Source organism: Oncorhynchus masou, chromosome 7, assembly GCF_036934945.1.
Source record: "Oncorhynchus masou masou isolate Uvic2021 chromosome 7, UVic_Omas_1.1, whole genome shotgun sequence".
In the NCBI taxonomy this organism is placed as follows: domain Eukaryota; kingdom Metazoa; phylum Chordata; class Actinopteri; order Salmoniformes; family Salmonidae; genus Oncorhynchus; species Oncorhynchus masou.
In genome coordinates, this window is record NC_088218.1 from 3907213 (window position 1) to 3923563 (window position 16351).

The following is a 16351-nucleotide window of genomic DNA, read 5'->3' on the forward strand; positions in this document are numbered from 1 at the left end:
TACAATCTTGTCTCATCACTGCAACTCCCCAAAGGGCTCAGGAGAGGTGAAGGTCAAATCATGCGTCCTCCAAAAGATGACCCGACAAACCGCGCTTTTTAACACCCTCCCGCTTAACCCAGAAGCCACCCGCACCAGGAAACACCGTCAAACGAAGTCAGCCGGCAGGCGCCCGGCCCGTCACAAGGAGTCGCTAGAGTGCAATAAGCCCCGCCGGTCAAACCCTCAATTAACCTGGACAACACTGGGCCAACTGCCAGTTGTGGCACAGCCTGGGATCGAACCCGGGTCTGTAGTGATGCCTCAAGCAGTGCAATGTAAAGCCTTAAACCGCTGCGCCGCTTTGGAGGCCACAATAAAACTTTATTTCTTCTTTATTGAGCTAGACATTGTAGAGTCTTCTGATGACAGGGAAGAAATGGAGATCAACAGTGTTGTTGTCACGGAAGAAATTGACAGAGTTTTGAAATCATTGGAATGCCCTGGGGAAACAGAGTTTGATTGCTAATGCAGAGGGAGTCAAAAAGAGAACACAGAAGGCTGTTTTATAAAACACTTGTCTCTAGATTACATCTTCAAACTAAAGGCAACCATGGCCGTGAAGCATTCGTCCACGTACGCGGGTAAGAGTCTAGCTATATTTTCAGATATTACACGTTTCTAAAGACATTTTCATTGCAAGTTAAAGCGTACTGTTAGCCAGCTAATGTTAGCTGGTTGGCTCACTAGCTAGCTAATGTTAGCTGGCTGGCTCACTAGCTAGCTAATGTTAGCTGGCTGGCTCACTAGCTAGCTAATGTTAGCTGGCTGACTCACTAGCTAGCTAATGTTAGCTGGCTGGCTCACTAGCTCGCTACGTGTATGATATGTGTAGTAATATTTTACTCAAATCTCAGAAAGCTGTTTACATTGCTACACTGAACAAAAATATGAACGCAACATGCAACAATTTCAAAGATTTTACTGAGTTACAGTTCATATAAGGAAATCAGTCAATTTGATTCAGTCAATCCTGATCATCCCAAACAAGCTCAATGGGTGACATGGGTGTATGGGTGACATGGGTGTATGGGTGACATGGGTGTATGGGTGACATGGGTGTATGGGTGACATGGGTGTATGGGTGACATGGGTGACATGGGTGACGTGGGTGTATGGGTGACATATGTGTATGGGTGACATGGGTGTATGGGTGACATGGGCGACATGGGTGTATGGGTGACATGGTTGACATGGGTGTATGGGTGACATGGGTGTATGGGTGACATGGGTGTATGCGTGACATGGGTGTATGCAGGTCATGGAGGTTTCCTTCTTTTCACTCTATCATCTAGGTTAGTATTGTGGAGTAACTACAAATGTTGTTGATCCATCCTCACTTTTCTCCTATCACAGCCATTGAACTCTGTAACTATTTTAAAGTCACCATGAAATTTCTTCCTCTCCGGCAACTGAGTTAGGAAGGACACCTGTATCTATGTAGTGACTGGGTGTATCGATACACCATGCAAAGTGTTAATCATATTTCACCATGCTCAAGGGGATATTCAAGGTCTGCTGTTTTTTACCCATCTACCAATAGGTGCCCTTCTTTTACAAGGCATTGGAAAACCTCCCTGGTCTGTCACTGCTCGACTGAGGGACCTTACAGATAATTGTGTGGGGTACAGAGATGAGGCAGTCATACTAAAATCCTGTTAAACACTGCAAACAGAGTGAGTCCATGCACGTTATTATGAGACCCGTTAAGCCAATCATTTTTTGGGGGCTTGCAAACTTATTTTGGCTTGCCATAACAAAAGAGGTTGAATACTTATTTACTCAAGACAATTCATTTTAATTCATTTGTACAAATGAAAAATAAACATTATTCCACTTGGACATTACGGGTATTGTGTGTATGCCAGTAACAAACAAAAATAAACAATATTCCACTTGGACATTACGGGTATTGTGTGTATGCCAGTAACAAACAAAAATAAACATTATTCCAACATTATTTGTGTGTATGCCAGTAACTAAACATTATTCCACTTGGACATTACGGGTATTGTGTGTATGCCAGTAACAAACAAAAATAAACATTATTCCACTTGGACATTACGGGTATTGTGTGTATGCCAGTAACAAAATCTACATTTAATCCACTTGTAAATTCCACTTGGGCTGTAACACAACAAAATGTTATTCCACTTGGGAAAAGTCAAGGGGTGTGAATAACAAAATCTTTTAATCTTGAAGGCCCTCTAAAGTATAAACATGTTTTGTGAACAAGGAAGTGTAAAAAACTGAGCCAAAACTTTTCAAGGGCCATTTCTCAAAAGTGGGTTTACAAGTTTATCAACTTTCACCGTAGCATTACTTTCCCAGTGTTCTTCCAATTGCAGTGAAGCTCAGAGCCTGTACTTTAATCCAATATCCAAAAACACTGCTTCCAGTGTTGGACCGAAAAGAGATGACATATTATTGAAATGACCATTGAACAGCAGGAACTCTTATAGACTGTGTCTTTGAGAAAACCAAATCAGATTCTCTACAGTGTATATCATTTACAGTAGGGCTCCTGAGCTGAGATCCCAAGTGCTTGTTGATTCTCATGGATTAGATTATCGGTGTGAAAAACCTAGTCATGTGCCATTCTGATTCACACATGACGGCCAAAGTAGAGAGGAGAAGTCATGGATCTCCATGCTACAGCATATTGCACTCCTGTTGACCAGATCAGATCATAATGAAGGTAATCACCACCTCTCCTCAACTGTAGTTCATGTGCTGTAAAAAAAAATCTAACACGAGAACTGTAATGTAGTTCAATGTAGCTTATTCATCAACACTGAAACAGAGCACTGTAAAGGTATGACTTCGTGATTATAAAATGTGTGACACTAACCCATCCTCTGGACTATGTGTCAATAACTAGGGTACATATTGCAGAGAAAAACATAGTTTAGTGAATGAAAAAGCCCACACCTTCACCTCAGGGGCTGACTGACCCTTCTAATGCAATGTTGCACAACTGATCCCTGAACAATCTATCCTTTCTGTCAACAGCACAACTGATCCCAGAACAATCTATCCTTTCTGTCAACAGCACAACTGATCCCTGAACAATCTGTCCTTTCTGTCAACAGCACAACTGATCCCAGAACAATCTATCCTTTCTGTCAACAGAACAACTGATCCCTGAACAATCTATCCTTTCTGTCAACAGCACAACTGATCCCTGAACAATCTATCCTTTCTGTCAACAGCACAACTGATCCCTGAACAATCTATCCTTTCTGTCAACAGCACAACTGATCCCTGAACAATCTATCCTTTCTGTCAACAGCACAACTGATCCCAGAACAATCTATCCTTTCTGTCAACAGAACAACTGATCCCTGAACAATCTATCCTTTCTGTCAACAGCACAACTGATCCCTGAACAATCTATCCTTTCTGTCAACAGCACAACTGATCACTGAACAATCTATCCTTTCTGTCAACAGCACAACTGATCCCAGAACAATCTATCCTTTCTGTCAACAGAACAACTGATTTCTGAACAATCTATCCTTTCTGTCAACAGCACAACTGATCCCTGAACAATCTATCCTTTCTGTCAACAGCACAACTGATCCCTGAACAATCTGTACTTCCTGTTCTTTAGGATGTACCCCTCAGGGTGTCTTATTCACCTGGCAGCCCTCTCAAACAGCACCAGGAGTTTGTGTGTGTGTGTGTGTGTGTGTGTGTGTGTGTGTGTGTGTGCGTGTCCTTGTGTTAGTGTGCGTGTCCTTGTGTTAGTGTGTGTACCTATCCCCCCCTCAGGGTCAGTTGTATTTAGTTAAGAAGGAGGAAATCATTAATAAGAAGCTTTTCAGTTCAGAGAACTAAGAACTGAGGAACACCAGTCACAGCATGCCTGGTAGTGGATGGAACTAAGAACTGAGGAACACCAGTCACAACATGCCTGGTAGTGGATGGAACTAAGAACTGAGGAACACCAGTCACAACATGCCTGGTAGTGGATGGAACTAAGAACTGAGGAACACCAGTCACAACATGCCTGGTAGTGGATGGAACTAAGACCTGAGGAACACCAGTCACAAGAACATGCCTGGTAGTGGATGGAACTAAGAACTGAGGAACACCAGTCACAGCATGCCTGGTAGTGGATGGAACTAAGAACTGAGGAACACCAGTCACAACATGCCTGGTAGTGGATGGAACTAAGAACTGAGGAACACCAGTCACAACATGCCTGGTAGTGGATGGAACTAAGAACTGAGGAACACCAGTCACAACATGCCTGGTAGTGGATGGAACTAAGAACTGAGGAACACCAGTCACAGCATGCCTGGTAGTGGATGGAACTAAGAACTGAGGAACACCAGTCACAACATGCCTGGTAGTGGATGGAACTAAGAACTGAGGAACACCAGTCACAACATGCCTGGTAGTGGATGGAACTAAGAACTGAGGAACACCAGTCACAACAAGCCTGGTAGTGGATGGAACTAAGACCTGAGGAACACCAGTCACAACATGCCTGGTAGTGGATGGAACTAAGAACTGAGGAACACCAGTCACAGCATGCCTGGTAGTGGATGGAACTAAGAACTAAGAACTGAGGAACACCAGTCACAGCATGCCTGGTAGTGGATGGAACTAAGAACTGAGGAACACCAGTCACAGCATGCCTGGTAGTGGATGGAACTAAGAACTGAGGAACACCAGTCACAGCATGCCTGGTAGTGGATGGAACTAAGAACTGAGGAACACCAGTCACAACATGCCTGGTAGTGGATGGAACTAAGGAACTAAGAACACCAGTCACAGCATGCCTGGTAGTGGATGGAACTAAGAACTGAGGAACACCAGTCACAACATGCCTGGTAGTGGATGGAACTAAGAACTGAGGAACACCAGTCACAGCATGCCTGGTAGTGGATGGAACTAAGAACTAAGAACTGAGGAACACCAGACACATGCCTGGTAGTGGATGGAACTACCACCAGTCACAACATGCCTGGTAGTGGATGGAACTAAGAACTGAGGAACACCAGTCACAGCATGCCTGGTAGTGGATGGAACTAAGAACTGAGGAACACCAGTCACAACATGCCTGGTAGTGGATGGAACTAAGAACTGAGGAACACCAGTCACAACATGCCTGGTAGTGGATGGAACTAAGAACTGAGGAACACCAGTCACAGCATGCCTGGTAGTGGATGGAACTAAGAACTGAGGAACACCAGTCACAGCATGCCTGGTAGTGGATGGAACTAAGAACTAAGAACCAGTCACAGCATGCCTGGTAGTGGATGGAACTAAGAACTGAGGAACACCAGTCACAGCATGCCTGGTAGTGGATGGAACTAAGAACTAAGAACTGAGGAACACCGGTCACAGCATGCCTGGTAGTGGATGGAACTAAGACCTGAGGAACACCACCCACAACATGCCTGGTAGTGGATGGAACTAAGAACTGAGGAACACCAGTCACAGCATGCCTGGTAGTGGATGGAACTAAGAACTGAGGAACACCAGTCACAACATGCCTGGTAGTGGATGGAACTAAGAACTGAGGAACACCAGGAACACCAGCACAGCATGCCTGGTAGTGGATGGAACTAAGAACTGAGGAACAGCATGCCTGGTAGTGGATGGAACTAAGACCTGAGGAACACCAGTCACAACATGCCTGGTAGTGGATGGAACTAAGACCTGAGGAACACCAGTCACAGCATGCCTGGTAGTGGATGGAACTAAGACCTGAGGAACACCAGTCACAGCATGCCTGGTAGTGGATGGAACTAAGACCTGAGGAACACCAGTCACAACATGCCTGGTAGTGGATGGAACTAAGACCTGAGGAACATCAGCAACAGCATGCCTGGTAGTGGATGGAACACATGAATGGCAAACTGTAAACTACTGAAACGACTCTCTTTTGAGTTCTCCTTGAGTAGAGTTCATAGTGAAACTATTCCCTTCTCAGGGCTAAGAGGCCAGGGGGTCAGGGAGCCAGGGGGGGGTCAGGTCAGGCTTTGATGCCTTCACATGGCCCGCCCCTCCCCTGTGGAGAAGCAGAGGGACGGTCTGGTCTGTCTGGGCTGCTTGTGGAGGGGGGTAGAGGATTTGGGGGTTCCCTGGCCATGTGTCTAACTAACCCCAGCCTCATCACTCTCACCAACATCACCATTCAGCCTCAGCCTCCACTCCAGCCACTTTCAACCTAAACTAAGATGACAAGCCAGGTTCCCCACCATCTCTGTTGAGATGACATTATAGAAGGCCAGGCCATCACCAACGATAAGGGTAATCATCGCGTGAAACTTCAACTGGCTATGACTAACTAAGTGTCAGTGTTAGCAAAGAGGGCCACTCCAGGCCAGAGTAGCTGCATTTGAAAGTTCCCTGTCAGTGTTAGCAAAGAGGGCCACTCCAGGCCAGAGTAGCTACATTTGAAAGTTCCCTGTCAGTGTTAGCAAAGAGGGCCACTCCAGGCCAGAGTAGCTGCATTTGAAAGTTCCCTGTCAGTGTCAGCAAAGAGGGCCACTTCAGGCCAGAGTAGCTACATTTGAACGTTCCCTGTCAATGTTAGCAAAGAGGGCCACTCCAGGCCAGAGTAGCTGCATTTGAAAGTTCCCTGTCAGTGTTAGCAAAGAGGGACACTTCAGGCCAGAGTAGCTACATTTGAAAGTTCCCTGTCAGTGTTAGCAAAGGGGGACACTTCAGGCCAGAGTAGCTACATTTGAAAGTTCCCTGTCAGTGTTAGCAAAGAGGGACACTTCAGGCCAGAGTAGCTACATTTGAAAGTTCCCTGTCAGTGTTAGCAAAGAGGGACACTTCAGGCCAGAGTAGCTACATTTGAAAGTTCCCTGTCAGTGTCAGCAAAGAGGAACACTTCAGGCCAGAGTAGCTACATTTGAAAGTTCCCTGTCAGTGTTAGCAAAGAGGGACACTTCAGGCCAGAGTAGCTACATTTGAAAGTTCCCTGTCAGTGTCAGCAAAGAGGAACACTTCAGGCCAGAGTAGCTGCATTTGAAAGTAATTTATTATCTACACATTTAAGTTATTTTTAGCAAAAGGTTTGAGTACATGCTAATAACCAACAAATGATTAAATTCAAAACGTGCCAGATCAGATCAGTGGGCTGGAAATAGATCTAAATAAATAGTCTCTAGTCTAGATTCCCAGCCCCATTCATTTGCATTGGACAGTAGTCACACCTACCTACAGTACATGTATAAATGACCTCAACTAACCTGTACCCCCGCACACTGACTCAGTGTAACCTGTACCCCCGCACACTGACTCAGTGTAAACTGTACCCCCGCACACTGACTCAGTGTAACCTGTACCCCGCACACTGACTCAGTGTAACCTGTACCCCCCGCACACTGACTCAGTGTAACCTGTACCCCCGCACACTGACTCAGTGTAACCTGTACCCCCGCACACTGACTCAGTGTAACCTGTACCCCCGCACACTGACTCAGTATAACCTGTACCCCCGCACACTGACTCAGTGTAACCTGTACCCCCGCACACTGACTCAGTGTAACCTGTACCCCCGCACACTGACTCAGTATAACCTGTACCCCCGCACACTGACTCAGTGTAACCTGTACCCCGCACACTGACTCAGTGTAACCTGTACCCCCGCACACTGACTCAGTGTAACCTGTACCCCGCACACTGACTCAGTGTAACCTGTACCCCCGCACACTGACTCAGTGTAACCTGTACCCCGCACACTGACTCAGTGTAACCTGTACCCCCGCACACTGACTCAGTATAACCTGTACCCCGCACACTGACTCAGTGTAACCTGTACCCCCGCACACTGACTCAGTGTAACCTGTACCCCGCACACTGACTCAGTATAACCTGTACCCCCGCACACTGACTCAGTGTAACCTGTACCCCCGCACACTGACTCAGTGTAACCTGTACCCCCAGCACACTGACTCAGTATAACCTGTACCCCCGCACACTGACTCAGTATAACCTGTACCCCCGCACACTGACTCAGTGTAACCTGTACCCCGCACACTGACTCAGTATAACCTGTACCCCCGCACACTGACTCAGTGTAACCTGTACCCCCGCACACTGACTCAGTGTAACCTGTACCCCCGCACACTGACTCAGTGTAACCTGTACCCCCGCACACTGACTCAGTATAACCTGTACCCCCGCACACTGACTCAGTGTAACCTGTACCCCCGCACACTGACTCAGTGTAACCTGTACCCCGCACACTGACTCAGTGTAACCTGTACCCCGCACACTGACTCAGTGTAACCTGTACCCCGCACACTGACTCAGTGTAACCTGTACCCCCGCACACTGACTCAGTGTAACCTGTACCCCCGCACACTGACTCAGTGTAACCTGTACCCCCGCACACTGACTCAGTGTAACCTGTACCCCCGCACACTGACTCAGTGTAACCTGTACCCCCGCACACTGACTCAGTGTAACCTGTACCCCCGCACACTGACTCAGTGTAACCTGTACCCCCGCACACTGACTCAGTGTAACCTGTACCCCCGCACACTGACTCAGTGTAACCTGTACCCCCGCACACTGACTCAGTATAGCCTCATTATTGTTATTGATTTTATTTTTTACTTGAGTTTATTTGGTAAATATTTTCTTAACTTTTCTTGAACTGCACTGTTGATTAAGGGCTTGTAAGTAAGCATTTCACGGTAAGGTCTACCTACACTGTTGGTTAAGGGCTTGTAAGTAAGCATTTCACGGTAAGCTCTACACTGTTGGTTACTGACTCACACTGTTGGTTAACCTTGTACCCCGCACACTGCATTTCACAGTAAGGTCTACACTGTTGGTTAAGGGCTTGTAGGTAAGCACACTAAGGTACTACACACTGTTGTAACCTGTACCCCGCACACTAAGGTCTACCCCCGCACACTGTTGGTAACCTGGCTTGTAGGTAAGCATTTCACACTAAGGACTACACTGTTGGTAACCTTGTAGGTAAGCATTTCACAGTAAGGACACACTGTTGGTTCTTGTTATTGATTTTATTTTTTAAGGGCTTGTAGGTAAGCATTTCACCAGTAAGGACTACACTGTTGGTTAAGGGCTTGTAGGTAAGCATTTCATAAGGACTACACTGTTGGTTAAGGGCTTGTAGGTAAGCATTTCACGGTAAGGACTACACTGTTGGTTAAGGGCTTGTAGGTAAGCATTTCACGAAGGTCTACACTGTTGGTTAAGGGCTTGTAGGTAAGCATTTCACGGTAAGGACTACACTGTTGGTTAAGGGCTTGTAGGTAAGCATTTCACAGTAAGGTCTACACTGTTGGTTAAGGGCTTGTAGGTAAGCATTTCACAGTAAGGACTACACTGTTGGTTAAGGGCTTGTAGGTAAGCATTTCACAGTAAGGTCTACACTGTTGGTTAAGGGCTTGTAGGTAAGCATTTCACGGTAAGGACTACACTGTTGGTTAAGGGCTTGTAGGTAAGCATTTCACGGTAAGGACTACACTGTTGGTTAAGGGCTTGTAGGTAAGCATTTCACGGTAAGGACTACACTGTTGGTTAAGGGCTTGTAGGTAAGCATTTCACGGTAAGGACTACACTGTTGGTTAAGGGCTTGTAGGTAAGCATTTCACGGTAAGGACTACACTGTTGGTTAAGGGCTTGTAGGTAAGCATTTCACGGTAAGGTCTACACTGTTGGTTAAGGGCTTGTCAGTAAGCATTTCCCGGTAAGGTCTACCTACACCTACTGTATTCGGGTGCATGTGACAAATAAAGTTTGATTTGATGCATGCTTAACAGCCATAAACATAGAATTAGGCTTACTAGAACAGGAATCTCCATTCAAGCCAATTGCAATGGCATGAGGCTTTTTCCTGTTCTAGCTATTATATTTCTTTGAACACAGCATCCCAGAGAGCCAGGGATTAGTTTAACATCAACACTGGAGAGGAACGATCCTCATCCTCCTCGTCCCTCCAATCCAGCCATTGACAGTCCTCCCTAGCGCCCTTTCACTGGCTTAGTTAAGCCATGCTGCTGCCCAGTCTCGGCTAGCAGCATGCCTACCTACAGCCAAACCCAGACCACATCAACATCACTGCATCCATCCACATCAGAGTTGGCCTCTACCCCCCCCCCCCCCCTCTCTTACTCTCTGTCTCTCTCACAATCTCTCTCTTTCTCAATACTCCATGATGATTCACAGCAACAGCAGTAGCACTACAATTTCTAGGCTACAACATCACCATCACGTCTCAGTTAGGTGACTGTTAGAAATAGTGGAATAAGTGAATGTCTCTCTTTTCCTTACGTAACTAAACCATGGCTTGCATTACACTGACTGCTGTGGCTCGAGGAAGAGAGAGGGAGAGAAGGGAGGGAGGGAGGGAGGAAGAGAGAGAAAAGGGAAGAGAGAGGGGGAAAGCCAGGGTGGATGACTGAAATGAATTTTAAAGATGGAGTCGTGTTATTTTTCCACCCTTCATTTCGCCTGAGGCTTAGAATGCTGTTTAGTTCCCTGGAAATAGAAGGCTCGGCTACGGGAATGAATCCACAGTATGTTGCTTATGCAGGAACCATTTTCAGACAGCCTATGACTGCATAAGGTCAGCGCCAGGTACCTACCATTCCCTATCTACTGCACCATATGATGTGAAACAGACATCAAACACATAGAACATCAACACATCCAAAACAACATCTAGCCTATTCATATCTATGGGCTTGCAGTCCCTCCAATTGAGGCCACTGGGTTTCTTCCCAGATGCATCCATCCATTGAACAATTGTCTGTGTTTAATCATCATCTTATAATGACATAATTACCAGTCATATACTATCTATCCATGACTTCATATTCGGACCGCAATGTCCATCTCCATATAAAGTCATTATTAATGCTAGGACGATTAATGCTAGGCTGTCAAAGGTGGGTTTTCTCTAGCGGCGGATGATGAGTGTCTACAATATCACACTGCATTCTGAGAACGATATTCAACATTCCATATTTATTCCTTAAATTCCATTATAGAATGTTGCGTTTTACGCATTCAGTCACAGCTATATTAGATGCAGGCTAGGATACTACCAAGAGATGATGATGATGATGTTGAGGATACTGCCACTGGTACCGCTGCCCATTCCAATGCAGACTACACGCCCCTCTGTGGCATGACTTCTCCGAAGCTCAGAAATTCTACATCAAATTATTTTTTTTAAACAGTCAAGGGAAAAATACGCACGGATGTGAAACTCCAAACAGCACATAATGGGTTTGTGTGAGCGTATATTCATATTTTAGATTCGGTATAACAAATTCACAATATCAGGGCCAGGTCAGTGCAATGCAGGTGTGCGCATGCATCCGTGTGACACATTTCAATGTGAAGGAGATTCTAGTGTGGGCTCGGGCGCCGCGAAAATCGAGGCGTGTGTGTCCTTACGACTTGAACGCACTGCGTTGCCTCGGAATGAATGGAATATAAACACAAATCCCACACATTGCAGAAGCAGACGCAACTATAACATAGCGTACAATTTAGACATTTGAGTCATGGTGGTTAGGCTACTTACGCACGGCCTCCTTTTTGGGATCTAGACCGCTGGCGTTCTGTTGGATCTTCCCTATTTTATTCTGCAGAACCCAGACCCTCTGGTTGGTGGACATGATCTCGTTCTCCAGCTCCTGGAATAGGGAGCAGGCGTGTTTGGCCAGGTCGGAGAGCTGCCGCAAGGTCCGCGAGAGCACCACATTATTGATGGAGCACAGATCCTCAACGTTGAGCGAGCCTTCGTCATTTGGAATAGGTAACCTGCACAGTAACTGGGGTTCTACAATCCTTTTGGCAAATGGCATTTTGATCAACCGCAAAAATTATCCAAAATCCCCCCTAAAAAAAGCACACAAAAAATATCCAAGAAAAAAACTGTCGTTCATCGGGCGGTCTTCCGTCCCTCGTCCCCTCCTCAATCCAAAGTTCCCCGTGTCTCCTTCAGACCCTCCATCCTTTTCGTTGCTGAGATCTTACTCCGTCCGTTCTCCCGACGCGTGGCGCAGCCTGCCTGCATATAAGATCCGCGCTTCCCGAATGATCTTGGGTTGCCTCGGTGGCCTCCCCGGTTCTAGTTTTTCATTGCTCCAGAATAGAGCGTGAGGGCTTTAAAGGAAGAGAACACAAAACCCCGGAGTGTTGTCCTCAGATCCGGATCAGGATTCAGGAATAGCGGAAGCTATTCAAGCGGCAGTGGCCTGCCTAGTGTGTTGAGCGGCAAATCAACGGCGAAGCGCGTGCTGCATACTGTCTCTACTGTTACAGTCATAATGGGAAGAGCAGCGTATGAAAAATAGAGGGCTGGAATATAGTCAGATATTTGTCTTTGAGAAAAGATTCAGGTTGATCTAATCTTTAGCTGCATTGCTGAGGTCAAGATCATATAAATTGTATAAACCAAAGAAAAGTCCATTGGCCTTGGGCCGATAACTACTAAAGTATATTGTTTAAAGAACTGACAGACAACACCAATTAATCATTGACATTTATGATAAAAACGCAGGTTCATTGTTCCTATGTAATAAAACAAGATATGCCACACCAGTTGTCACTTCATAGGTCTTCATTCAGACCCACTGTTTAAGGCCATGCAAGGGCTGACATCCATGATATCAAAATGATAGATTTAACCCGGCTATATAGTGTTTATTTAAATGTGCGTTGTTTACAAACACTGTAGTAAAACAAGCTTATATTTGGGGTTCTGATGGGGTACGACAGTTCAACTGAGTTCATTAGGCATTTATAAGTTACATTCTTCAAGAATCAATGGGTACATATCATTCATTTCTGAGTCCAAAAGTGGATGTAGCATCTGCTGATTGCCCTTTTAACACAGCCCTGTTGACCCCTGTCAGGCCTGGTTCTGTATAGTAGTCATATAACACAGCCCTGTTGACCCCTGTCAGGCCTGGTTCTGTATAGTAGTCATATAACACAGCCCTGTTGACCCCTGTCAGGCCTGGTTCTGTATAGTAGTCATTTAACACAGCCCTGTTGACCCCTGTCAGGTCTGGTTCTGTATAGTAGTCATTTAACACAGCCCTGTTGACCCCTGTCAGGCCTGGTTCTGTATAGTAGTCATTTAACACAGCCCTGTTGACCCCTGTCAGGCCTGGTTCTGTATAGTAGTCATTTAACACAGCCCTGTTGACCCCTGTCAGGCCTGGTTCTGTATAGTGGTAATTTAACACCCCTGTCAGGCCTGGTTCTGTATAGTGGTCATTTAACCCACCCCTGTCAGGGCTGGTTCTGTATAGTGGTCATTTAACACCCCTGTCAGGCCTGGTTCTGTATAGTGGTCATTTAACACAGCCCCGTCAGGCCTGGTTCTGTATAGTGGTCATTTAACCCACCCCTGTCAGGCCTGGTTCTGTATAGTGGTCATTTAACTCACCCCTGTCAGGCCTGGTTCTGTATAGTGGTCATTTAACACCCCTGTCAGGCCTGGTTCTGTATAGTGGTCATTTAACACACCCCTGTCAGGCCTGGTTCTGTATAGTGGTCATTTAACACCCCTGTCAGGCCTGGTTCTGTATAGTGGTCATTTAACACCACCCTGTATAGTGGTTTAACCCACCCCTCAGGCCTGGTTCTGTATAGTGGTCATTTAACACACCCCGTCAGGCCTGGTTCTGTATAGTGGTCCTTTAACCCACCCCTGTCAGGCCTGGTTCTGTATAGTGGTCCTTTAACACCCCCGTCAGGCCTGGTTCTGTATAGTGGTCCTTTAACACACCCCCGTCAGGCCTGGTTCTGTATAGTGGTCATTTAACACCCCTGTCAGGCCTGGTTCTGTATAGTGGTCATTTAACACAGCCCCGTCAGGCCTGGTTCTGTATAGTGGTCCTTTAACACACCCCCGTCAGGCCTGGTTCTGTATAGTGGTCCTTTAACACCCCCGTCAGGCCTGGTTCTGTATAGTGGTCCTTTAACACACCCCCGTCAGGCCTGGTTCTGTATAGTGGTCATTTAACACCCCCGTCAGGCCTGGTTCTGTATAGTGGTCCTTTAACACAGTCAGGCCTGGTTCTGTATAGTGGTCCTTTAACAGGCCTTATAGTTCCTTTAACACACCCCGTCAGGCCTGGTTCTGTATAGTGGTCCTTTAACACACCTGTATAGTGGTCCCTGTATAGTGGTCCTTTAACACACCCCGTCATTTAACACACCCCCGGCCTGGTTGTATAGTGGTCTGTATAGTGGTCCTTTAACACCTGGGCGTCAGGCCTGGTTCTGTATAGTGGTCCTCATTAACACACCCCGTCAGGCCTGGTTCTGTATAGTGGTCCATTTAACACACCCCTAAGTTAGCAAAGCTGAGGGACAGGCTCTAGGGTGATCTGCAGTGGTTCAGTGTCCGGTCTCCTACAAAGTTGAATGACAGGCTCTAGGATGTTATTACAGTGATTCAGTGTCCGGTCTCCTACAAAGCTGAGGACAGGCTCTAGAGGTTTTCTTGGTCGTCTTAAACAAATCTACTTTGTAACAAAGTATCCACCTACACACATGGTTATAGGTTTAACAAAAGAAGACACCTGTATCATGTCAGATATAGAGTTGAAATGTATTGCAAAGTAACAATGTTTATTGTAACCAGGAGCAAGCAAACGACAGGTCAGGTCAGGCAGGTTAGGTCGATAATCCAGAGCAGGACCAAGGTACTGGACGGCAGGCAGGCTCAGGGTCAGGTCAGGCAGGGGTCGATAATCCAGAGCAGAGACCAAGGTACAGGACGGCAGGCAGGCTCCGTCAGGTCAGGCAGGGTCGACCAAGACCAAGGTGAGGATAGCAGGCAGGCTCAGACAGAGGTCAGGTCAGGCAGGGGTCGTTTCAGAGACCAAGGTACAGGATCAGCAGGCTCAGGGTCAGGTCAGACAGGGTCTAATCCAGACAGAGACCAAGGTACAGGACTCAGGCAGGCTCAGGGTCAGGTCAGATTCAGTGGTCGGTCTCCAGAAAGCTGAGGTACAGGCTCTAGAGGCTTTCTTGGTCAGGTCAGACAAATCTAATTTGTAACCAAGGTACAGGATCCAGGCAGGCTCAGGGTCAGGTCAGAGGTTTAATCCAAAAAGGTAAGGACACCTGTATCAGGTCAGATATAGGTCGGTAATCCAGAACCAAGGTACAGGATGGCAGGCAGGCTCAAGGTCAGGCAGTGTTCGATAATCCAGGGCGAGACCAAGGTCAGGAGGCAAGGGTCAAAAACCAGGAGGGCGAGGTCAGGTCAGGCAGGGGGTCAGGCTTTAATCAGAGCAGAGAGCCCAAGGTACAGGACGGCAGGCAGGCTCAGGGTCAGGTCAGGCAGGGGTCGATAATCCAGAGAGAGACCAAGGTACAGGACGGCAGGCAGGCTCAGGGTCAGGTCAGGCAGACAAACCACTGGTCGATAATCCAGAGACCAAGGTACAGGATGGCAGGCAGGCTCAGGGTCAGGTCAGAGCAGGGGTCGGAGCTAATCCAGAGACCAAGGTACAGGACGGCAGGCAGGCTCAGGGTCAGGTCAGGCAGGGGTCGATAATCCAGAGCAGAGACCAAGGTACAGGACGGCAGGCAGGCTCAGGGTCAGGTCAGGCAGAGGGTCGATAATCCAGAGAGACAAACCAAGGTACAGGACGGCAGGCAGGCTCAGGGTCAGGTCAGACAGGGGTCGGATAATCCAGAGACCAGGTACAGGATGGCAGGCAAACAGGCTCAGGGTCAGGTCAGGCAGACAAACACTGGTCGGCTAATCAAAGAGAGACCAAGGTACAGGAGCTGAGACAAACACTGGCAGGCTCAAAGGGTCAGGGGCAAACAGGAGCTGAGACAAACCACTGGTAGGTAGGACCACTGGTAGGCTTTAACAAAGAGAGACCAAGGTAAACAGGAGCTGAGACAAACCAGGGTCAGGTCAGGCAGAGGTCGGTAATCAAAGAGAGACCAAGGTACAGGAGCAGAGACAAACCAGGGTCAAAGGTCAGGCAGTGTTTTAACAGGCGGGGCAAACAGGAGAGACAGGGGCAAACAGGCAAAGATGAGACAAACCAGGTAGGCTTTAAGAGACAAAACAGGAGACTAGGGGCAAACAGGAGCTGAGACAAACCACTGGTAGGCTTTAACAAAGAGAGACTAGGGGCAAACAGGAGCTGAGACAAACCACTGGTAGGCTTTAACAAAGAGAGACTAGGGGCAAACAGGAGCTGAGACAAACCACTGGTAGGCTTTAACAAAGAGAGACTAGGGGCAAACAGGAGCTGAGACAAACCACTGGTAGGCTTTAACAAAGAGAGACTAGGGGCAAACAGGAGCTGAG

The 16351-nt window shown here is 47.1% G+C and overlaps 1 protein-coding gene across 1 annotated transcript in view; it reads right to left on the minus strand.

Moving 5' to 3' along the window:
- LOC135542913 (actin remodeling regulator NHS-like) overlaps positions 1-12215 on the minus strand; it is a 175684-nt gene extending 163469 nt beyond the window's left edge. Inside the window, 1 exon segment of the mRNA XM_064970055.1 lies at positions 11579-12215. Within this exon segment, the coding sequence (XP_064826127.1) occupies positions 11579-11861 (283 nt within the window). The 5' untranslated portion in view covers positions 11862-12215.
- Between the last annotated feature and the right edge of the window lie 4136 nt (positions 12216-16351).